This window comes from Chlorocebus sabaeus, chromosome 3 (assembly GCF_047675955.1).
Source record: "Chlorocebus sabaeus isolate Y175 chromosome 3, mChlSab1.0.hap1, whole genome shotgun sequence".
NCBI lineage: Eukaryota > Metazoa > Chordata > Mammalia > Primates > Cercopithecidae > Chlorocebus > Chlorocebus sabaeus.
This window is the reverse complement of record NC_132906.1, coordinates 7,849,803-7,874,582: the sequence shown is the minus strand read 5'-3', so window position 1 is coordinate 7,874,582 and position 24,780 is coordinate 7,849,803. Positions and strand designations below refer to the sequence as shown.

Here is a 24,780-nt window from a genome sequence, read left to right as displayed (position 1 = left end):
AAAGTATAGCTGACAAAGCAGGTCTACTGGCTCCAGAAGTAACCAAATCTGGAAGCAAACCCTAAGCTTTCAAAAGTTAATTTTTCATCGTTGCAAGTTTTTAAAGTTGGCTGGGCACAGTGGTTCACACCTGTAATCCCAGCACTTTGGAAGGCAGAGGCGGGTGGATCACGAGGTCAGGAGTTCGAGACTAGCCTAACCAACATGGTAAAACCCCATCTGTACTAAAAATACAAAAACTAGCTGGGCGGTGGTGTGTGCCTGTAATCCCAGCTACTCAGGAGGCTGAGGCAGGAGAATCGCTTGAACCCGGGAGGCAGAGGTTGAGTGAGCCGAGATCACGCCACTGTACTCCAGCTTGGGTGACAGCACGAGACTCTGTCTCCAAAAAAAAAAGTTTTAAAGTCCATTACACTTTTTCAACCTGAAAACAAAAAACAAAAAAACAAAAAAAAACCCCAGGTACTTGGGAGGCTGAGGCAGGAGAATCGCTTGAACCTGGGAGGCGGAGGTTGCAGTGAGCTGAGATTGTGCCACTGCACTCCAACTTGGGCTATGGAGTGAGACTCTGTCTCAAAAAACAACAAACAAAAACAAAACCAAAAACAAATAGTATATTTTCATTCTTTAGGAATATTTAAAGATCTGTAACATATTAAGTATAGGTTCTTTTTTGAGACAGAGTCTTGCTCTGTGGCCCAGGCTGGAGTGAGTGGCGCGATCTCGGCTCACTGCAAGCTCCGCTTCCCAGGTTCACGCCATTCTCCTGCCTCAGCCTCCGGAGTAGCTGGGACTACAGGTGCCCACCACCACGCCTGGCTAGTTTTCTTGTATTTTTAGTAGAGACGGGGTTTCACCGTGTTAGCCAGGATGGTCTCGATCTCCTGACCTTGTGATCCGCCCGCCTCGGCCTCCCAAAGTGCTGGGATTACAGGCTTTAGCCACCGCACCTGGCCTAAGTATAGGTTCTTAATGAAGCATTTCTTATATATGAACTTGAATTTCAATTTTGAAGTCATGAGGAAAGTAAGTCCAACAAAGTGTCACAGCATTTTTTATTTTGTTTTATTGGAATAGCAGGTCAAAATTTGGTTAAATTTGACTTTGGCCACACTTTTTAAGAGATGAATTTATTTTAACTGATATTTAACTTACATTTCATGTGTTTGAATAAACACATTTATCCAACTGTAGAATCCAATGAAAGATTGTATTTCCCATAGTTCTTCCATTTTTCAAAAGCACTTGTTCAGATCATTTTTCTCATTCTTGAATGTCTGCATTTAAAGAAAAAACAAGCTGGGGGCATGGTGGCGTACACCTGTAGTCCCAGCTACTCAGGAAGGTAAGGCAGGAGGAGCATCTGAACCCAGGAGTTCAAGGCTTTGGTGAGCTATAATCATGCCTGTGAACACCCAATGCACTCCAGCCTTGGAAACATAGCAAGACTTCATCTCTAAAAGAAAATAAACAAAGGAATAACAAAATGTAGAAGAGCACTGACTTGTATTCCCTGTCCTCCAGAAAAAGGGATAACACCCACAATAAAGGGCAAAATTTAAAAAAAGTAATAAGCCTATTATTTACATTTTGTGTAGTGAAAAGTTGTTTAGTGAAGGAGCCATCCTGTGGTGTGCCAGTGTTCAATTATACACCAAATCCCCAACACTTCCAGAGGGTAATACCTGCCAACTCCCTTGTTCTCATGTATATTAAAGGCTTAATATAAAATTAGATTGTGCTCCCATTAGGTATGCTTCTTTTATCTTAGTATTAATAAATTTTAACCAAGGACTGTGATATCATGACTAGAAGCTTGGAATCTGCAGCCTCACTTGGAACTGCAACCTCATCGTCTAGGAAGGGCAGAGGGATTGGAGAATAAGTTCATAATTGATCATACCTACAAGATGAGGCTTCCATCAAAACCCCTGAATTTTCAGGTTGGTAAACACGTGGAGGTGTCTGGAGGGTGGTGTGCCAGGAGAGGGCATAGACGCTCCTAGCACCTTCCCCCTTACCTTGCCCTATCCATCACTTCCATCTGGTTGTTCATCTGTAGCTCTTGCAATATCTTTTATAATAAAAGGATAAATGTAAGTAAAGTGTTCCCCTGAGTTCTATGAGCTGCCCTAGCAAATTATGGAACCCAAGAAGAGGGACAGTGGGAACCCCAATTTACAACCAGTCGGTCAGAAGCACAGGTCACAACCTGGGAATTGCAATTCGCAATTGTCACTAACACAAAGGCAGAGCAAGCAGAGAAAGGGAATAAAGCATATAAAACGTTCTCAATGTGGAGCACTTTCAAAAAATATACTTCCTGGGATCCACCTCAGACTAGTCCTACTGGAACTTAAGAGATTAAAATCCTGACACTAAAATTTCTTCAAAAGATTCCCAGCTGATTCCTATAAGCATCCAGGGGTGAGGGCCACTGATATAAACACAAAGAAGGCTAAAAGAGGAGAGAGGAGGCAAAAAGATAAAGTGTTATTCATGATTACCAAGTTCTCTAGTAAAGCCTCACATTTTCCATTTAAACTACACTCTTAAACATAGTACCCTCTACTGGTCAGGAAGGGTATCTATTATTCCTAGGTTTAAGGTACAGAAGAAATCTCCAATTTCCTTATTACTAAAGAGAATATACGTAGAAGCAATTAGTGAATCTTTATTATTTCTACATTTGCTTATTAAGTGTAAAGTGGGCTAGAGAACACTGTGTTAGCAAAGACGATTCTAAACTTAATCTCAATAGTCAAGAGCAAGGTATCTATTTTAAAAATGTGTAATTGGCCAGGTGCAATGGCTCATGCCTGTAATCCCAGCACTTTGCGGAGGCTGAGGCAGGAGGATCACTGGAGGCCAGGAGTTCAAAACCTGTCTGGGCAATATATAGCGAGACTCCGTCTCTATAAAAAAATAAAAAATTAGCCAGGCGTGGAGGTACACCCCTGTACTCCCAGCTACTTGGGAGGCTGAAGTGGGAGAATTGCTTGAGCCTGGTCAGTCTCAGCTACAGTGAACCATGATCTCGCCACTGTACTCCAGCCTGGGCGACAGTGAGACCTTCTCTCAAAAAAATTTTTTGTAAGTGTACTTGACTTTTCTCAAGGTTTGTCAACTTTAGCAACTACTGACATTTGGAATCAAATGATCTTGGTTGCAGAGTGCAAACTGTATGTAGATGGTTTTAGAATGTTCCTAAGGTTTTTAAAGACATAGAATGCTACTGTACAAATAGAAACTGTGAGTTTTAAATTCATTTCCCTTTAGTGTCTTCAACTAGTTACAAGACCATCAATGGATGCTGAGGTTCCGCGCACTGTAGGATCTTCAGCTGTATTCCTGGCCTCTACCCACTGGATGCCAGTAGCAGCCCCACCCCCAAAGCTGTGACTCCAAAAATGTCTCTAGACATTGCCAAACGTTTCACATCAGTAATTATCTAATCAGAGATGCTCCCAAGAAATGGATAATCAAAATATACTTTTAATTGTAAAAGACGACCCATTCACTCATGTTCTAAAAATGTAAACTTGTATATACCAACTTCATACAGAATATCTTATGGTATCTTGTCATATCTAAATTAACAACAAGAAAAAATGAGTTTTACTTTTCTTTAACAGTGTTGCTTGGTAATATATTAATTACATAATAAGTCTATGAAGTAAAAGTTTAACCTACATCTACCGGTTGCTTTAATTTTTCACTTAAAGACCAGACCAAAATCAAAACTTTGGAACTTCTACTGTTCAACCCTGAATCAAAGAATAGCTATAACCCTAAAATAGCACTGAGACAGTAAATATTATTCTTATGAGTGTTAATGGATGATACTGATATATCTCATATTGTACTCAATTTGAAGAGTTGCCACTGAAATCAATTAAAAATGTTTATTCTGAAAGATGTTACTACAAAGTTTACAGACTCAAATGCTTATGCTTATTCAAAACGAAGTTTACAGAAAACTTAGAAAACAGGTAGAATTGAAACCTGTAGATTATTTTATAATATTCATGAGCAACATTTTTTTTAAAGACAAAGGCTATTGTTTTAATATAATTTAAGAGCTTTAACATGATTCCCCTTTAGTGCTTTTAACTGTCACATGGCTGTAAACCAAAGATGCCCCCAAATTTTAAATGATCACTGATGCTACTTGAGCAGAAATTCTCAGGTGTCAGTACTTTTAATGTTGTGTACATCAAATTACAGTACAAAGACGACTATAAACAAGATGCAGCCCTCAGTTTCCATGAACAGCACACTATTACAGTAAACCGAGTTTATATTCCACCATCAAGTGTGGCTCTCCCATGACTTCACTTTGTGATGGATCTGAAAGCAAACAAAAACAAATATTTTAAAAGACTCTCAAAAAAGAGATAAATTCAATGATTCCGCTTACATGAGAATCCAGAACAGTGAAAACTAACTTAAAGTTATAGAAAACAAACCAGTGATTGCCTGGGGCTGGAGTGGGGTGACTGACTGCAAAGGGACCAAGAGAACTTTGTGAGGCAATGAAAACATTTTACTCCTTTATTTAGGAGACCTGGCTCTATGTTGATTAAAACTCACAGAACTGTTCACTTAAAAACAGGTGTACTCTACTGTATGCCAATAATATCTCAAAATAGCAGATTTAAAAAGAAAAAAGATTGACAAAGTTTTCTTTTTTCAAAGTTCTTAAGTTTTTTAGTGGCTTCCCACATGACTGGAAACAATCTCTTAATTCACAAAAACGTTTTATCTGTATCGTCTTCTGACCTGTTGTATACACACAAATGTAAGTAAGAATTCTTAAAAAAGAAAACCTTTAAAAATCGTCACTTTTATGTTTACAGATGAGTCAGACAAAAGTATTATTTTAACCGTGTTTATAAACCTAAAAGAACTTTTAAAATTATTACCAAGAGTAAGCTTCCTAAAGACAGAGTCTTTTTCTTTGTCCTCTACTCCTCAACATAGGACTAGAAACAGAATAAAAACCTAATGAACTAAATCATAAAATCACTTTCTAAGAATGAATAACCCTGCACATAATAATGGCAGCTACCAAGAGGAACAAACAGTTCAGTGAAACCAATGTGGATGTTTCCTCACTGGATCTCCTAAGAGACTGGAGATTAATAAATTGCTGTGTATATAAAAGGCACTCAAAACCGCAACTTAAAAAAAAAGGCAATGTCAACTATTTTTCGACTATATATGTTAGTATTTGTAGAAAGACACGTAGAACAGTCTGGAAGGACAGACTAAACCAAACTAAAAGAGTAGGTAATTAGGGAACAAGAAAAATGGGATTGAGGGTCATTACAGAAAATCTAAGTTTCAATGGTAATATTTCAAATTTTTGCACAAAGAATATACTCATTTATGTAACTAAGCTTTCTTCCACACCATGCTTTTTAAAGCTTCTTTAATAAAATGTATTTATTAAATAAATCACTTGCACCAAAAGACAGCACATCATGTAAGCAAGGCACTGGCGGGAGACGGGTTTTGCACCTGTTGTACCAAGAGCTCGCCATGAGACTCTGAGTGGGACTGAGCCTCTGTGAGCTTCCATTTACTCATATTCCAGTTAGGGGATTAGAGTACATGAAAGTCCCCTTCCAGCATTAAGAAAAAGTACATTTTTGATTTTACTAGTGTACTTATATGTCCTTCTTAATCTTGTAAAATGTACAGGATTAACTTGCCTAAGTACTTCACTGATAAGCAGGCAAAAACGCCATCATCTCCAATACTGTTATAGTCTTTACAAAGTATTTAGATTAACAAGCTACTCTCTGATTACAGACTTAACACTGTGTTTTGTGTCAAAGGTGGTAAGAATGTGGTCAACAAGACCTTTAACTATGGATCAAGCACCCTATCAGGTACTGGGAACACAACAGTTAACAAGAAAAAATCTCCAGCTCTCCTGACATGTATATTTAAGTTGGACATATAATAAATAAGAAAAATATCAGATAAGTGTTATGCAAAGAATTAATATAAGGTAGGGTGACAGAGCAGGGACTACTTTAGATCAGGTAGTTGATATGGTTTGGATGTTTGTCCCCTCCAAATCTCACGTTGAAATGTGATTCCCAGTGTTGAAGGCAGGCCCTGGAGAGAGGTAACTGGATCATGGGGTTGAATACCTCATGAATGGTTTAGCTCCACCCCCCTGGATAAGTGAGTTCTTGTTCTGAGTTCACACAAGTTCTGGTTGTTTAGCTGTGTGGCAGCCCCCTCTCACTCTCTTGCTCCCTCTTGCCATATAATTCACTGGCTCCCCCTTTGTCTTCTGCCATGGTTGTAAGATTCCTGAGGCCCCTACCAGAAGCAGATAGCAGCACTATGCTTCCTGTACAGCCTGAAGAACCATAAGCCTAATTAAATTTTCTTTATAAATTACCCAGCTTCAGGTATTTCTTTATAGCAATGCAAGAATAGACTAACAGTAGTTAACGGAGGACTCTGAAAAAGTAATACTTCGGTTGGGATCTGAAAAATGAGGGTAAACTATTTGAAGCAGAAAGGAACAGCTAATTCAGGTCCCTAAGGTGAAGCCCTAAGTTATCCATATACTATGCAGTCACAGTTCCCACAAGAAAAAAACTACCCCAAATACAGTGGTCTCATTGTGATAAAAATCATCTACCTGGCCGGGCGTGGTGGCTCACGTCTGTAATCCCAGCACTTTGGGAGGCTGAGGTGGGTGGACTACCGGATGTCAGGAGTTTGAGACCAGCCTGACAAAGATGGTGAAACCCTGACTCTACTAAAATACAAAATTAGGCGGGCGTGGTGGTGGGCAAATGTAATCCCAGCTACTTGGGAGGCTGAGGCAGGAGAATCGCTTGAACCCGGGAGGTTGGAGGTTGCAGTGAGTCGAGATCGCGCCACTGCACTCCAGCCTGGGTGACAGAGCAAGACTCTGTCTCAAAAAAAAAAAAAAAAAAAATTCATCTACCTAAACAGGTGATTTTTCCCTAATAGCTACTTTAGAGAGACACAAGGAATGAATTTTAAAAGATGCCCACAAGATAGCAAGTGGCTTATTTTTTATTTTTTCGAGACAGGGTCTCACTCTGTTGCCCAGGCTAGAGAGTACACTGGTATGATCACTGCTCATTGTGGCCTCAAATTCCTGGGCTGAAGTGATCCTCCTGCCTCAGCCTCCCGAGTACCTGGGACTACAGCCACACACCACTATGCCCAATTAATTTTTAAAAACATTTTTGTAGAGACAGGGTCTCATCTTACCCAGGCTGGTCTCAAACTCCTCGGCTAAACTGATCCTCCCACCTCTGCCTCCCAAAGTGCTGGGATTATGGATGTGAGCCACCACACCTGGCCAGGTAGTGACCTTTTTTTTTTTTTTTTTGAGACGGAGTCTCACTCTGTTGCCCAGGCTGGAGGACAGTGGCGTGATCTCCGCTCACTGCAAGCTCCACCGCCTCCTGGGTTCACGCCATTCTCCTGCCTCAGCCTCCCAAGTAGCTGGGACTACAGGCACCCGCCACCATGCCCGGCTAATTTTTTTGTATTTTTAGTAGAGATGGGGTTTCACTGTGTTTGCCAGGATGGTCTAGATCTCCTGACCTCGTGATCCGCCCACCTCAGCCTCCCAAAGTGTTGGGATTACAAGCGTGAGCCACCGCGCCCAGCCGCTAATGACCTTTTTAAACATGTAATTCCATCACATTACATCCTTACTTAAAACTGCTCAATGGCCTTCTGCTGCATTCTGAAGAAATTCTAAACTTCTTTTCGTGGTCTGTAGGCCCTGGTTCATCTGTTCCTTGCTTAGCTTTTTGATCTCAACCTTATTCTATTCTCTACTTTACTCAAAACATGTCAGCTATATGGGCCTTCTTAAAGTGCTGGGAGACAGTTCTCTATTGGTCTCTCCATTCTGCAAGCTGGGAGCAGACGCACTAAACTGCCTTTGTTCTAGGCTATCTTTCCAAAGCCGTTTCAGCCTCAGAAGACAAAGCAGCACAGGACAGGCAGGTTGACTGCCAGTTATAAGGCTGAGGTGGCCTGAACTTGGAGTTCCTTTCCTCTAACATAACACACTCAATGTACAAGGCATCACCTTACCCTCTTCTTAGCTGCCCCATAGGAAGCAGGGCTAAGGGAACCAAAAGAAATGCGGACACTCTGGCTACGCTACTGCTATGAGTAAGAAACTGTCCTTTAGGAGTCTCTTGTCTTCTGTTAGCATTCGTGAATTCATGGCAGGTTAACAAGTTAGCTTGAAAGTAGAGTAAGATCTCAAACTGTTCAGAGTTCTTCAGCTGTTCTCAGGTTACAGACCCTGCACATACTGATCTCTTCTGTCTGAAATATTCTCCCACTACTTCTAGGTCAATGATTTCATGTTTCTTTCAGGAATCAACTTATGTGTTATATTCCCAGAGGTATGTGCCCTCCAAACCCAAAAACATCCTTTTTATTCCTAGAATTACCAAATTGTATATTTGTGTTAATGTGTTTATCTCCATTTGAAAGCACAGATATTTGTTTTGTTCACAGTTGTATATTCAGAGCCTAGCCCAGTGCCTGACACATAATATTTGACTGACTAGATAAATGTTCCTAAGTCCCTCTCTCTTTCTTTATACAGAATTACAGAAGCAGATTTTTAAATGAATGCTTTTATAACTAAAGACCTGAACTATATCACCTCAGTAGTTTTAAATAAGGTCTAAGTTCAATGTAAAAGCTTAAGAATCCCAGCTTTTCCTGCATCGAAAATGCTCCCTCAGGGAAGATTCTCAAAGGAGGCTCACTAGACTTCTGTTATGTCCACAGCATTTCCTTACCGGACATCAGCAGCCAAGCAAAACTAATAAAACTTAATCCTGGTGGATATTTTTGTTTCTCCTGCACTGTTGGGGCATAGTGAGCAGAGGCAGCATCGGACAGGATTGTATTTATTTATCTTCCTCAGGACCAGAAAAAATAGAGGATGCTGCATGCATTGTTCTTACTTAAATTCATTTACAATTATTCAGGGAATTTTATTTAAAATAACAGATTTGGCCAGGTGCAGTGGCTCACACCTGTAATCCTAGCACTTTGAGAGGCCAAGGCGGGCAGATCACAAGGTAAGGAGTTCAAGACCAGCCTGGCCAACGTGGTGAAACCCCGTATCTACTAAAAATAAAAAAATTAGCTGGGTGTGGTGGTGGGCACTTGTAATCCCAGCTACTCGGGAGGCTGAGGCAGGAGAATTGCTTGAACTGGGAGGCGGAGGTTGCAGTGAGCCGAGACCGCGCCACTGGACTCCAGCCAGGTGACAGCGCAAGACTCCATCTCGAAAAAAAAAAAAAGACAGATTCCTCTTCCCTATTTATCACCTGTAAAAGTACAAAAATTACGTTTTTTGGGGGCTACTTTTTAAAGAAAGATTTATCTTCCACTTGTTTACAATACTAGTCATAAAAACCCTAAAATCAAACTAAACAAACAAAACCACCACCAGTCACATCCCAACAATGTGAATTCTGTAATAATTATCACTGTTTAAGTTACCCTAGGAATATTAGACTGACATATTACGCTTGAAGCTCAGGACATGAAGTGAATAACCACCATTACTAGACTGAAATGACTATACACCCTTAGAATTTCATAAATAATTTTCCCTTTTTTTCTTTTTGAGACGGAGTCTTGCTCTGTCACCCAGGCTGGAGTGCATGACACGATCTCGGTTCACTGCAACCTCAGCCTCCCAAGTATCTGGGATTACAGGTGCCTGCCACCATGCCCGGCTAATTTTTGTATTTTTAGTAGAGAAGGGTTTCACCATGTTGGCCAGGCTGGTCTCAAACACCTGACCTTAGGTGATCTGCCCACCCCGGCCTCCCAAAGTGCTGGAGTGCTGGGATTACGCGTGAGCCACCGCACCCAGCAAATCTTCACTTTCAAAAACAGTTGAAGAATAGTTACTAGCATTAGATTTTATCTTAATGCAATGAAAAAACAAAGTTAACCCAATCAGCTGTAAGTTCCATGAGGACAAGAATTTTGCCTATTCTTTTTGCAGTTGTTTGCCTTTTAAATTACAACAGCTCCATAAAAAGGTGCTGAATGACACTTACCATTAAGAATATCCTCAAATCCAATAGTCTCATCATTACCCCTCAAAATATCCAATGAAAGATTTGAGCTTGAAAGAAATGGAAGACGCTGAACCTTTGGGGAAAAGTATGAAGGGACAAGATTAGAAAAAACTTAGGGGAAAATGACAGAATATATAGTCTAATTTCATGTTCTTTATTCTTTGTTTGAAATTTCACAAAACCAAATAAAAGATCAATTTAACAAGGGGAAAAAAATACTAGTTTATATTTTAGACACAAACTAAGTTGTAAAGACACTGAAATTATACTTTTCATTAACACTTAATAATCCTACCTGGTATGCATGTATTTTGAGGCTTTGTTTCTACTCAGGAAAACTACGGCACATACCATGTGATGAAATGCAAAACCCCAGAGCTTAACATCACACCTCATTCCTGATATATGTGGGATGATCAAATTCCTGAAGAAAAGTCCAACTCAATAGGTTGCCTAGGCTGGTCTCAAACTCCTGGGCTCTAGTGATCCTCCCACTAAAACTGGGATTACAGGTCCATGTCACCAAACCAGCTAATGCAGATAATTTTAGATATTGCCAAAGACTACCAAAATAGGTGGTCTTTGACTAAATGATATTAGCATTTTAAAAATAATCGTACCTTTAGAATCTAAGAGGGCAGTTTCTCACATTTCTCCCCCCTCCACAAAATGTATCCAGACTAAATATATTATTTTCAATTACTAATGTCCTATAGAGATATTTAAAATCTTTATAGTGTGGAAAAATTTCTCTAGATTGTCAAACCTAAAAAAAAAAAAAGGAAGTGGGAGGAAAGAGGAGGAAGAGGAAGAAACAAAAATAGGAACCTGTAAATTAAACCAGACAGCAAGGGGTCTTGTAGTTAGATCAGAGGTACAGTCCTAAGAATGCATCAAAAGCAGGGAGGAGCAGGCAGCTGTCATACATCTTGACAACCCAAAACTGCGAAAGTATAGAGATAAGAAAAAAAAAGAATTCTGGGCAAAGATATTTAGATCAAATGGTATCAAAACCTTAAGTCCAAAATTTGAGCAATCTGTAGTTGAAATCTGAGTAAGAGGAAAACAAAAAGGGAAGCTAACAATTTTGTGCCAAACGTAATTTCATTTAACCTTCAGAATAATCCTATCCTACTCTTACTGTTCTCCTTATTTCACATTAAATTAAAAAATCTGAGGTTCAGAAAGTTCTCCAACTTACTCAAGTTCTTAAGACTAGTAGATGGATAAGCCAAGATTCAGCCTTAGGTCGCTCTGACTTAAAACCATGCTTTTTAAGAGCTTTATCTTTGGAAAACAAGTAGCTTCCAGAATGACTTAGCCAAATACAATTGATGGCATTAGCAGAATTTATCTTATTATTATTTTTTTTGGAGATGGAGTTTTGCTCTTGTCGCCCAGGCTGGAGTGCAATGGTGTGATTCTGGCTCACTGCAACCTCTGCCTCCTGGGTTCAAGCAATTCTCCTGCTTCAGCCTCCCGAGTACCTGGGATTACGGGTGTGTGCCACCACACCCAGCTGATTTTTGTACTTTTAGTAGAGATGGGGTTTCAACATGTTGGTCAGGCCGGTCTCAAACTCTTGACCTCAGGTGATCCACCCTGCCTTGGCCTCCCAAAGTGCTGGGATTACAGGCATGAGCCAGCCACCCCCCATGGCCAACAGAATTTATTGAAAAAGACAATTTAGCTCGGTCAGAGAAAGGAATCCACACCAGTAGGAGAAATGTGTGCAAATGCCTAACCGTGAAAGAACCTAATGAACTGGGAAACTGCAAGTCGTTTAAGAGGATATGAAGTTTCTGACTAGAGTGTTAACAAGGATTGGAGGGGCAGCAGGGATGAGTGCTGCAGTAATCCAGATGAAGTCTGGCAGGGGCAAGAACTAACGTAGTAGCAATGGTGGGGAGAGCAAGTAATAAACTGAATAAATGATTTCGGGGAACAGGGGAGGAGGTTAGGATGGGTGCTAGGTGACATAACCAAGGCTAATTATCCAATTTCTGCCTTAGGCAGAACCTATTCATATGGGATAAGGAGTATGTGGGGGATTATGAGTTATTCTGTACTTGACCATGTAAAACTGGAGATGCCTGTGGGACTTCCAATTGGAAAAGTTTATAGGTTTATAGCTCATGAAAATTGTAACTTTGGGGTCAACAACATATTTTATGTTTTGAGATGGAGTCTCACTCTGTCACCCAGGCTGGAGTACAATGGCACGATCTCAGCTCACTGCAACCTCCAACTCCCGGGCTCAAATGATCCTCCCACCTCAGCCGCCTGAGTAGCTGGGACTATAGGTGTGCATCACCAAGGCTGGCACATTTGTTCTATTTTTTTTTTTTTTTGTAGAGATGGGGTTTCGCCATGTTGCCCAGGCTGGTCTTGAAGGCCTAAGCTCGAGCGGTCCACCCACCTTGGCCTCCCAAAGTGCTGGGATCACAGGCTTGAGGCACCAGGCCCAGTTGGAATCATCAACATATAACTGATAACTAAAGCCACAAGTAGGAAACAGGGTGAGGAAAGGACTAGAGATGGGGCACTAACAAAACTGGCATTTTAGGAAACAGACAAAACAAATGGAACCTACACAGAGACACCTGAGAATAAGGATTCAGAAAGAAGGTCATCAGGAAAGTGTGGTGTTCTAAAAGCCAAGGAGGTGGGAGGATAGCTTGAGGCCAGGAGTTTAAGACCAGCCTAGGCAATGTAGCAAGAGCTACAAATAATAATAATAATGTTAAAAACTAGCCAGGCAAGGTAGCACGTGACTGTAGACCCTGCTGCTCAGGAGACTGAGGCAAGAGGATTGCTTGAGCCCAGCAGTTCGAGGCTGCAGTGAGCTATGATCATACCACTGCAGTCCAGCCTGGATGACAGAATGAGACCGTCTCAAAAAAATAAACACAAAGTAAAAAAGTAAAAGCCAAGGGAAAGAGGAAGAAGCCACTATTAGTGTCAAATGCTACAGGGAGATCAAGTAAAGTGAAGGTAAAAATGTCCACATTGTTCAGGAGCAGCTTCATTGGTGTCATGGGAGACAGAAATAGTGGGTTAAATAAATAGGAGGGAAAGGAGTACAGAAAGCAAATGTAGACAACTTTTCAAGAAGCAAAAGCACACTCAATGAGAGACAAGTTACTATAAAGGAATTTGAAATTGATACAATTTTTTTTTTGTTTTAAAAGACAACAGAGGTTAAAATGCTACTGCTGAGACAGGGCAAGCAGAGAGAGGTTGAAGATACTAGCTTTAGAAAGGATCACTGATAAAGGGATTTTCCTGAAGTAATGTAACAGGATATTATCCAAAGCACAGGTAGGAGGGCAGTTCTTAAAAAATTGGAAGGATATTTTCCAAGTACTTGTTCCTTAGCAACAGTTATATCCAACTATATACAAATTGTATACTTGACACCTCCACTTGGATATTCTTACAGGGATCTCAAATTCAATGTAATCCCTTAGAAAAAAAAAAAAAAAAAAAAAAAAAAAAAACAGAAAAACATGAAAGCAGATGCAGTTAGTTTTCAGACACTGAGCCTGTAATTTGAAGTTTTCCATTTAATGACTTCTTTTTTCCCTCTATGAAGTAGAAATCAAGGTCATATCCTAAAAAGGGAGAGGGAAGTAGAATAGGTTGTAAGGTAGATAAGGTATAAATAGCTGTTATGAAAACAGAAGAGTCCTCATGAATGATATTGACACATATGTAACAGAGATCCATCAACTCACCTGCTGCACTGCCTTGAATTCCATCTGTAATTTTAGTGGAGCAAATAGACCCTGAATGTTTCTCAATGTGGAAAAATTCATTTTATCTTGGCTGAGCTGAAACTACAAAAGACAATGTAATTTTAAATGTTACACTCAATGCTCTGCTTTCAAAACAATTAGCAAGTGGCATATATATAACACAATAGATGAAGAATTTTAATATCCATACCTGCAATAAAAACTAAGTATTTTTAGTAATTTTTTCTGATAAAGTTTAGATCACATATGTCTATATTTTATTTAGCATGCAGGTGTACTTTTACGAGTGTAAAATTACTACCAAAATTCCAAATTTATAAACATAATAAATTAAGGAATGTGTCTCCTATTTCAGGAGTAGATTTACAATACATAATCATATTTTAGTGCTTTTGATTAAAAGTACTGCAAAACTAGCAAAGGCATAATTTGAGATCCAGAAAATGTCACATGCACTGACAAAAATAGTTAACTTCTAAGTGTGAAGGTATATATTTAAAAGAATTCAGCAAAAGAAATAATCCAACCACTAAATCATCCCATTAATTAAATTATAAACTCCACTTATTTTTGGCATTTGCCTTGGGGAAAAACAAACATCTCTCAAAAGTTTATTCAATTTGTATTGGGTAAATTTTTTTTCCTGGAATCATACTTTTACTAAGTACTGATATTACATTTAGTGAACTTTGACCATAACTTAATGTATTTCAGGCAAAATGAATCAACTTGACTCATGGATTCTAAAACAGTTTCCAAAAATGGCTCCTAAGGATAGTGAATGTGATATGCAAACAGACTGTTACAAAGATTTGTCTGAGCTAAGGTGATTATAATGAAGTAAAGTCACTTCTTGTCATTATTTTTTATTATATGCTACTCTCTTGATAACATTGTCTTCTAACAGTAATAAAAAAGGTAATTTTAATCAAAAATATATTGAGATTAGCACCTACTTGGGATATGACTATGAAGTTTGAAAGTAAGGTGACAATCAAAATGCTTTTTAATTACTTTAGCTTGACATAGCAAATTTTGACAGATGGTCCTTAGGGAAAACCTGCAGTATTTTATTATGGGTATATGATCTGAAGTTCTAAGTGAAGGGTTTGCTTTAAATATTGGTCTATCCTCATAATACAATTTTATTTTAAGAGACAGGTCTTGCTATGTGGCTGGAGCGCAGTGGCGCTCCATTCACAGGCACGATCATAGAGCACTACAGCCTGGAATTACCAGGCCCAAGCAATCCTCTGCCTCAGCCTCCCACGCAGCTGGGACTACAGGCACACCCCACCACACCCAGCAGTAAATGTAATTTTATGTATAAAAATTCAAAATTCAATGTATGTAAATTTTGATGAATATAGCCATCTTGTAATGTGATATTAATACTATAATTATCAATCAACATGTTAAGTTAGCAACTGTGTGCAAAATTAGGCTCTGTGGCAACACACAACACAACAAAACTGAACAGTCTACCTTGGAGAAGACTATAATCCAGTTTGGAAGACACTATGTATAGATCAGGGCTTCTCAACCCTCCACACTACTGATTTCTTGGGCCAGATAATTCTTCACTGTGGCGGGCTGTCCTGGGCACTGTAGGATGTTTGGTAGCATCCCTGGCCCCTACCCAATAGATGCCATTATTACATCTCCCCACCCCCACCGCACCACTGGTGACAACCTAAAATGTCCTCAGACTTTGCCAACTGTTCCCTCGTAGGGGGCAGGAGGACGATCCTCCCCTAGTTGAGAACCACTGGTACAAATGATGATGGTCATCTTCCCTTACTATCACCACTCAAGCTCCCAATCATGCAGAGCTACTAGAGGCCAGCAATATGCCAAGGATGGGCTACTACTAACTCCAGATGAGAAGACTAAGGCTTAAAGAAAACCAAGCAATATGCCCCAAGTTTACTTAGCAAAGTGGAATGCCCAAATAGTTCAACTACACAATCCATGCTAAAGGATTTATAATAATAAGTGTCACATAAAGAGTGAGACTGCCATTAGCTGGCTAAATGATTAAAGAAGAGACACAGTAGATATAAGTCAAGTCTCAAAAAGATCTCTGAAGTTTCTAGATTCTTCACAGTTCCGGCCAGTCTCACTCAGATTTGTCAGTTTCTCTTAACATGTATTGCTTAGAACTAAACCAATATTCCAAATCTAATAGCCAGAGTAATACACAGGAAAATAAAATAATCTCCCTTGATTTGAGCCCCATCTTATTAACAAAGCCCAAGACTGCATTAACCTTTCTTTTTAGTAACTAATGTAATCTACAGCCAATTAAAATAGTCAAGTTTTACACAGCAAGTCACTTTACCCTGCCCAAAGGTGTAGAACTCATTTTTCGAATCCAAATGCAGAAGTTCACACTCACCTCTATAAATGTTTTTCTTAAATTTTGGTCTAGACTTTGGTCTATTTTATCATCATGATATAGTTCAATTATTCACCAGAATGAACTATCCTTCTCAACCTTTTTTCCAAAAACTTGATATACATTCTTTCTTTGGTTGCCCACAAGTCCTTGAAAAATACTTATCCCTCCTATGTGTCCATCTGAGTACCTAAGATGTAGACAGAAGCCAAAAAGTCCTATCGAAATATTCCCTCCAAATTGACTATTCTTTAATCACTGTTCTCTGGGTAGTTATCGACCTCATATATTTTACCCTACATTACTTTCACTTGGTTCATAATCCACCATATAATCCTCAATCTTATCCCTTGTCAGGTAATTTGATCCCTTGACTGACCCATTTGGCAATTTAGTAAAAGAGTGAACTAAAATTAATTTGCTGAGTTCATTCAGATGCTGATGATCACCGCTTAAACTTTATTAAATGCTCACAGCTCACTCAACAGTCCACGTAAGAAATGGTTTCAGGGATCAGTGTTATCACAATCTTATTTTTTAGTAAGATCCTTTATACAAAAGTGGAATATGTATCCATCTACAAGCAATGATCATTTCTCCCATTAGTTCTCAAAGATGATCAACTGTGCTTTTTAATCATACTTACATACTTTTAAGTATACTCTGGGTTGTCAACTTCTGCACCTGAAACCTGAATTCACTTAAATAGACTAGGAACTTTTTTATTTTTCTCATCTAATTTGAACTTCAATTTCTTAATTACATTCTGTTCCACTCTTTCTTATAGGAAGATCTATCCTCTTATTAGAAAGTAAAAGAAAGAAACAAACAAAAAATACAGACCAGTTTTCTGTTACCTAATGACTACATCATCTTCCCCAAGTAGTCAGAAACTTTTTTCTTCTTCCTCTAAATGCTTATTTAAGAATCCATTAAGTTGTGTTTTGGACATGTATACATGCTATCCTCTCTTTAGGAGTAAACTTTCTGATCTAAAACTCTTCAGAAGTCCCTCCTCTTCTATAACGCCTTCCAAAAAAGCCCTAAGCACAGGTGGCTGTCCCATCCTTGGTCTTCTCTAGCATTTTACGAAGTCTTCTCCTACCCACTGCTTGTCTTCCTCATTAAATTTTAAGTTCTTTAAGGATGGGGATTACGTCATATTCATCAAAGTACCTACTGTGCCTAGTGGCTGTGTCCTACAGTAACTCGGAGATGCAGGACTTGAGAAAGAGGTCAAAACTAGAGATATGAACTTGGAAGTCAACAGCAAAAATGGCAGGAAAAAACATAAAAGAAACAGCATTATTAAAAGAGAAAATTCCTGTGAGAGGAATGGAGAAGTGGATCACCCTTTGGAGATATACATTAAAAAGGCAGGGACGGATGCATAGAAAGGGAGCTTTAGAAGAACAGTATAATTTTTAAGTCTATCCTACAAGGGGTTTGAAAATAAGGCCTCATATTCTTCATGGGCAAATCCTCAGTACCAAAATTGTTTTAATAAAATGAAAACAATATTACTAAAAGTATTTATCTATTGGAAAATAAAAATAAGGACACAATAATATACTTACATTTTTTTCTGATAATTCAAGAGGATGACTAGGCAAAAGTTCATTTTTCACACAAGAAAAACTGAAAGGAAATTTAAAAAAAAAAACATTTAAAGGAGATTAAATATCACTCAATACTCACAGCTCAAAATCGTATCTATAAACGGATAGCATGAGAGAGTTTTTTGGGGTAACAAAACTGTTCTGTATCTTGACTGTGGTGACAGTCATATGAATTGATAAATGTGCTAAAAATTCATAGATCCATACACCAAAAGGAAAAAAAAAGTACTATATGATAATTTAAGAATGTATCCATTATAGACATTGGTGGTCAAGACTTCAATCACTAGGGAAAACCTGCCAAAATCTGGTGCTACATCTAGAAGAAATTTAATGAATCTATGCTTATTCGTCAAAGTAAGACAATAGACTATTATTAGGCCTATTTTATCTGTAAGGACACCGAGACATTAATTATGTGATTTGTCCAAAGGCACACATCTAGTAAATAGCAGAGTCAGGATCCAAACCCAGGCCGACTGAATCCAGAGTTTAATCTCTCAACTGCTATGTTCTAGCGCCTCCCAAAGAAAAGCGAATTACTCTAATAGTTAAGACAAGAAGGCAAATGGCAAAGTTATCAGTAGTAAAAAAATAAATAAAAAGAATCCTACCAAACCATGCTAATGGGCACCACCGTCTAGGAGGACGCCCTACGTTGAGAACCTACTACTTTGATGAGATACTTCTTCCACTACAGAAAATATCTAAGCCTCTTCCCCTCTGCACCCCACGTAAGGTGTATTACTTGCCATCTGCCAACTAAATACACACGTATAGCCTATCGAAATACTTAAAGAATATTGTGAAAAATAATTCACAGAAACATAACAAAATCAAAGTCGTAATTCCCCCATATACCCTTTCCGAAGAAGATCATGACTTTCAAAAGGTCCGCTCGCTGAAAGTCCAGTAACTGGAATACTGTCCTTGAGCTCGGCTCCAAGCCCCCTGGTATTCTACAACACAAAGAAAAACATTACTAAACAGAAAAACATTTAAACACACACCTAGGCAGCTACGTCAAAAATATTGTTTAAGTAAGAGACAGAAAAATAAGAGTCCCTCAAAGAGTCCACACACTAGACAATTACAGCAAGCCTTAAACATTATGATATGATAGAGATACACATGGTACAATGAAATAACAAATGTAAGAGTGGGAAGGATTCCCGAGGTGATCTCTGAATGCTGTCACTTTGAAAGGCATTCCAGGAAAAAATAACATGAAAAAAGCCATGAAAATATAAATGAACAAGCTTCAGGCAGTTTGAGATGACTGGCTAAATGTATGTTTCCAGTGAGGCAGAAGTAAAGGCTGATGAAATACAAAAGTGCAATGTCTTACATGCAAAGAAATGTGGGTTTTATTCCGAAACCGACAGCCTCTGAAAGGTTATGGCATGACTGAATTTGTTTCCACTGGAAAAACCTCTCCCTTAGGTTAGAGTGTTTAACACAGAAAAAAAAAGTTGAGGACAGCATCCTCAGGAATACTATTCCTTGAGGACAAGAAAGAACAACAAAGAAATGGGATTAACAGACAGGATGGCTAAACAAAAGTAGTCAGAGAAGCTGGGGAAAAAAGGGAATTTCAGAAAATGTTTGGTTTCTATATGAAGATGGCACTACCTATAAAAACTATGTGTATCTAATCAGGATAGTACAAAACAAAACAAAAAAGACAGTGCATTTGGTATGGCGTATTATTACCCTACACTACAGTGAAATGCACAATCACCAGATATTTATTAGCCGTCTATTATGTGTCAGGTACTCCACCAGATACTGAAGATACATGTCTACCTCCCAGGGCTTCATCTTACGAAGATACATCAAACAAGCAAAGAAAACATGGTGTTACAACAGGCAAAGCACGAGATGCTAACTTTATTTATTTATTTACTTTTTCAGATAGGGTCTTGCTCTGTCATCCAGGCTGGAATACAGTTGAGCAATCACGGCTAATTGCAGCCTAGACTTCCCGGGCTCAAGCAATCCTCCCGCCTCAGCCTCTCAAGTAGCTGGGACTACAAGCATGCAACACCATGCCTGGCTAATTTTTTTATTTTTTGTGGAGATAAGGTCTCAGCTATGCTGGCCAGGCTAGTCTTGAACTCCTGTGCTCAAGTGATCTTCCTGCCTCAGCACCCTACAAAGTGACGGAATTACAGGTGTCAGCTGCCATGCATGGCCCAAGACGCTAACTTTAAATCACTTGTTGCTCAAGTCCAATATCCCTGCGATTCTGCAGAAAAATGTAAAACAGCTACAGGTAGTTTAGTATCAAATTTTATATTATTCTAGGAGAAAATATTGTGAGAAGTCAGCTTTGAACTATTTCTTAATTCGTTTGTATATTTGATTTGGTCAGGTATTTTATCCTTTTCAGGGTTTCTTCATTACACCACTCTTGCCTAGCCTATCACGCAAGGATAATTTCAACAGCATTCTACTGGGTCTTGTTGCCTTTAGACTCACCCATTTTCCAGTTCTGCATATCAAGGTTTTCCTCAAGCACGAAACTTCCTCCAATAAAACTGCTATAAAATCTTTGTTGGTTCACCAATGTGTGAAGCACAAAGTTCAGACTCCTTAGCCTGGACCTAAAGAACCTGCATAATTGGTTCCAACTCCCCTACATACAAGAAGCCATGGTGGACGAGGAAAAGAATCTGGACTCCAGTGTGGACTGTCACTAACCTACTTTGTGACTGCCAGCAAAGCACCAACCTCTCTGGCCTTGTTTACTCATCTGCACCAAGGAGCTGAACTCCTACCAGGACTACACATGCTCCTTGATTCATGATGGGGTTAATTCCCCATAAACCCATCTTAAATTGAAAATATCAAAAGTCAAAAACACATTTAACACACCCAACCTACTAAATATCAGGCTTTAGCCTAGCCTACCTTAAACGTGCTCGGAACACTTACACTAGCCTACAGTTGGCCAAAATCATCTAACACAAAGCCTACTTTATTAAAAAGTATTGGGTTATTTCATGTAATTTATTGAATACTGTACTGAAAGTGAAAAACCGAATGGGTACTCAAATATGGCCTCTACCGACTGTGTATGGATTTCACACCATCGTAAAGTCAGAAGATTGTTGAACCACCACAGGTTGGGGACCTTCAGCAGAGCCGTGTGATTGTTGGTTTCCAAATGTATCTTCTATTACTTCCCTATATGAACATTCTCCTCCTTCTGGACTGCTTTATTGTAAAGTGACAGAAGGTTTCAATGCACAAAGAAAACGTGAATTCTGACTTCTGGATTCTGTTATCGTCATTTTTTCCAATTTCCTTCTGTAAAATATCAGGATTAGTACTCACTGTTTCTAATAAAGGAAGGAGCCGAGAAAGGCAAATCTACGAAAACCTAACTATTAGTTACATTTGAGAGTGCCTATAAAACTTTTTAAACAATGATTAGCAGTATTTACCAACAGAAACTTTCTAGATTTGGAGGGATGGCCTACCAGCAGTACCAATATCAGAGTCTGTGGCAATGGTGACTCAGTATTCTTCTCAAATATTACAACTTCTAAGTTAAAAAGAAAGAGAAAGTGGTGGGGAGGAGAGGGAGGGAGGAGATGTACTAACAATACTGACAAACGCAGAATAGCAACTGTTTTTTCCCCTCTAACACTTAGCACACTACAAGCTCTCAAAAAAGTTTGTAGAGCAAAGCTGCGTTACACAAATGCGACCTATAGTTGTGGGCTGGTTACCAGGCAGTTACAAGGGCGGGGACTGGGGGAGATGAGGAGTCTGAGGACTCTGGGCTCTCAGAGGTTACCCCTCAAGGAAAGGGTCGGCGGCGCCACCCCACAGAACGTTGCACTTTCGCGGCTGCCTCTTCCACTTCTGCGCCAAGTAAGGGGAGGAGGTCTGGGCCTGCTGGGGTCTAAGGGATGGAAGGGCGCAAACCGAGCTAAGAGGAGCAGGATGAAGCCGAACCGCTGCTAGTGGGACCAGTGCCGCAGCCGGGTCCCGGCGACAGTCACGACCCACCCAAACCCCGTGACTCGACAGATTATGGCGCCCCAGGGCCGGCCTCAGCCCCACGCTGCCGCCGCCGCCGCCACCCGGGGACGGGTTGGGAGGCTACTGCCTGTTTCTGCCGAGCCACAGTCCCGAGCCCGCGTGGAACTCCGGCCGCCCGGGCACCCACTCACCATCTTCAGCAGCTCTGCGAACAGCCTCTCTGCCCAGTTACCGTCAGTCGACCCCGCTGCTCACTTCCGTTTCCGAGGGCTGCCCCCCCACATCCGCCGGAAGTGCGTCCGTCCGGGCGAGGAAGGAAGGAGGGCGCGGGACGCTGGAGGGAGCTGCGCGGGGCCGAGGCTCCCACGCTTGCAGTCCCCAGGGAGCGAGGGCCAAGGGCGCAGTAAGGGTGTGGGCTGGGAGGAGGGAGGGGTCGGGACGAGACGTGCCTGAGGGGAGGGAAGACACGGACTCTGGTTTATTAATAAACATCTACCGTCTGTACGGCATTTTAAGATGTGCAGTGTGCTTTTTGTAGGTACATCGCCTTATTTAACACAAAACCTCTCTGAGGTAGCTATTACATTTCACAGAAGGGTAATCGAGGCATAGGTGATTTGAGTGATTTGCTTAAGATCGTTTGGCTAATGAAGCAAAATTGGGACACAAGGCTTTTGTCATTTTTTAAATACATATTATTCTGGTATGTTCCGAACCCTGTGCTGAGGCTAGGAATACAAAAAAGGTGTGTCCTCTGGGCTAGAGGAGCATGGGTACTCCGGGGGCTGGAGGGGAGGAAGGGGATGATAGAGACTACAAATTAAGTAAATGTGATCATGACCGACTTGTGTTGGGCTCTTTGAACTGCATATCAACACAATTCTAAGGGCTTACATCCTTTATCGCCTTTAATCTTTTCAATAACCTTACGAGTACAATTGACAGGTGAAGAAACCGAGACATGAAGAGGTTAAATAAATATGCCTAGGGACATATTTATGAGTCTGGAATCCATGGTCATAACCCTATACTGTATTGTTCATACTGTATTGTTCAAATATAATGTAATAAAACAGACTTATAGTCTGCTACCACAGGATGGAGACACCTTAAAAAATCTTTGGACTGATAGCCAAAGGATAAGAGCGAACTAGTTTGGGGTAGTAGGGTATTTAAAACAACATTACGTGCAGATCTGCTTGTGCAAAAACGGTACTGGAAAAAAGGCCTAAGTCTGGCTGAAGTTCAGAAAGTGAAGTGGAGAGTACTGTGAGATGAGGTTGTAAGTAGATGGAGGCAAGTGGTTTTTTTTTTTTGTTTTTGTTTGTTTGTTTGTTTTAAATACTGGTAGGGTTTAGCTGTGTTGCCCAGGCCTGCGTTGAACTACTGGGCTCAAGCGATTATCCTGCTGCAGCCTCCCGAGTACTTGGAACTACAGGCATGCATCATGGGACCTAGCTACAAGTTTTTTACTCAGCCTTTGTAGGCAAGATTAAGGGTGAGGCTTTGTCTTTAAAAAGCCGTGGAAGGATTTGAGAGAGAGAGGGAAATTATAAGGCCATGTATGTTATTTATATCTACCGCCGTGATCATACGACTTTGGAGTTCCAGATGTTAAGTGTTCTGCCCTGCTGTCCTTTAGGTGTCTTCTGGTCCTTCAAAATAACCATGTTATTAATCCTGAGATTTGAGTTGGAGTATTTCGTTTGCATCTTTTTTCTTTCAGTTCCACCTACTGAGAAATTGTAAAACTGCGAGTCGTTTTTTAAAAATCATTTTAACGTTTGCTGATTGCTCACAGTTCAATGAATATGTATTGAACATTTGCTTGATATACTAGATTCTGGAGCTATAAAGAAGAAAAGGACATTTCCCTGTACCTGAGATGCTTATATTTTCCTGGGGAAATAGACATGTAAACAGATACTTAAAATGCAGCATGGGCCGGGTGCAGTGGCTCATGCCTGTAATCCTAGCACTTTGGGAGCCCGAGGCAGGCAGATCACTTGAAGTCAGGAGTTCAACACCAGCCTGGCCAACATGGCAAAAGCCCATCTCTACTAAAGATACAAAAAAAAAAAAAAAAAAAAATTAGCCACACATCGTGGTGCATGCCAGTAGTTCCAGCTATTCAGGAGACTGAGGCAGGAGAGTCGCTTGAACCCGAGAGGTAGAGGTTGCAGTGAGCAGAGATCGCGCCACTGCACTCCAGCCTGGGTGACACAGCAAGATTCCATCTCAAATAATAATAAAATAAAATAATAAAATACAGTATGATAAATGCTTGATAGAAAAAGGGGCTAAACCAGAACATTGTTGGGAACAGGAGAAAACGGCATTCACGGAAGAGGAATGTGGAAAGGCAACAGATTTGTGAAAAGTCATGCTGTTATCTGAGTAATGGAAAACATTTCCCTGTGGCTGGAGCTGTGGGTGAGCAGGTGGAGCAAAATGAGATGAGGTTGGAGGGACAGGTTGGGGCCAAAATGAAGGGCCTTGTGTAGCATGCTGACGTTTAGGGCTTTTTCTTATAGACAACAGGAGATAATGGAGGTCTTTTCACAAACATTTGGCATTAAAAAAAAAAAATTCTGGTGGCAGCATGAAGGACAGACTAAGATTAGGAGAAAGTAGGAACCAGGATACCATTTAAGCCACTAATGGTACGCTAAGGTAGTGTCACATATTGGAAAGGTTTTGAAAAGAGGAAAAAGCAGGAGTGAACCTAAGAAATACTAGACTTCAGAAGACAGCCGGAAGAAGGGGAGCCTGCTTTACAGGCTATGCCATCTTAGAATCAAAAGGGCAAGAAAGTATTGAGAAGTTGGAAAGTAGTTAAAAAGAAGCTAAAAAGGGATCCTAAAGCCCTGAAA

The 24,780-nt window shown here is 40.1% G+C and overlaps 1 protein-coding gene across 1 annotated transcript; it reads right to left on the bottom strand.

The window, feature by feature from the left end:
- Window positions 1-3,475: 3,475 nt before the first annotated feature.
- POMP (proteasome maturation protein) lies at window positions 3,476-22,223 on the bottom strand. The gene is made up of 6 exons (XM_007960033.3): window positions 22,099-22,223; window positions 18,776-18,873; window positions 17,873-17,933; window positions 13,877-13,978; window positions 10,119-10,212; window positions 3,476-4,350 (listed from the first exon to the last, which is right to left on the bottom strand). The coding sequence occupies exons 1-6, from the start codon at window positions 22,099-22,101 to the stop codon at window positions 4,283-4,285; spliced, it is 426 nt and encodes a 141-aa protein (XP_007958224.3). The 5' UTR covers window positions 22,102-22,223; the 3' UTR covers window positions 3,476-4,282.
- Between the last annotated feature and the right edge of the window lie 2,557 nt (window positions 22,224-24,780).

What these genes read in the sequence shown, in the direction of transcription:
- POMP (XM_007960033.3), bottom strand. An exon ending in CATGATCTTCTTCGGAAAGG is followed by an intron (nt 17,934 to 18,775) that starts GTATATGGGGGA and finishes ATTTCCTTTCAG; the next exon opens with TTTTTCTTGTGTGAAAAATG. An exon ending in ATTTGAGGATATTCTTAATG is followed by an intron (nt 4,351 to 10,118) that starts GTAAGTGTCATT and finishes GTTTGCTTTCAG; the next exon opens with ATCCATCACAAAGTGAAGTC.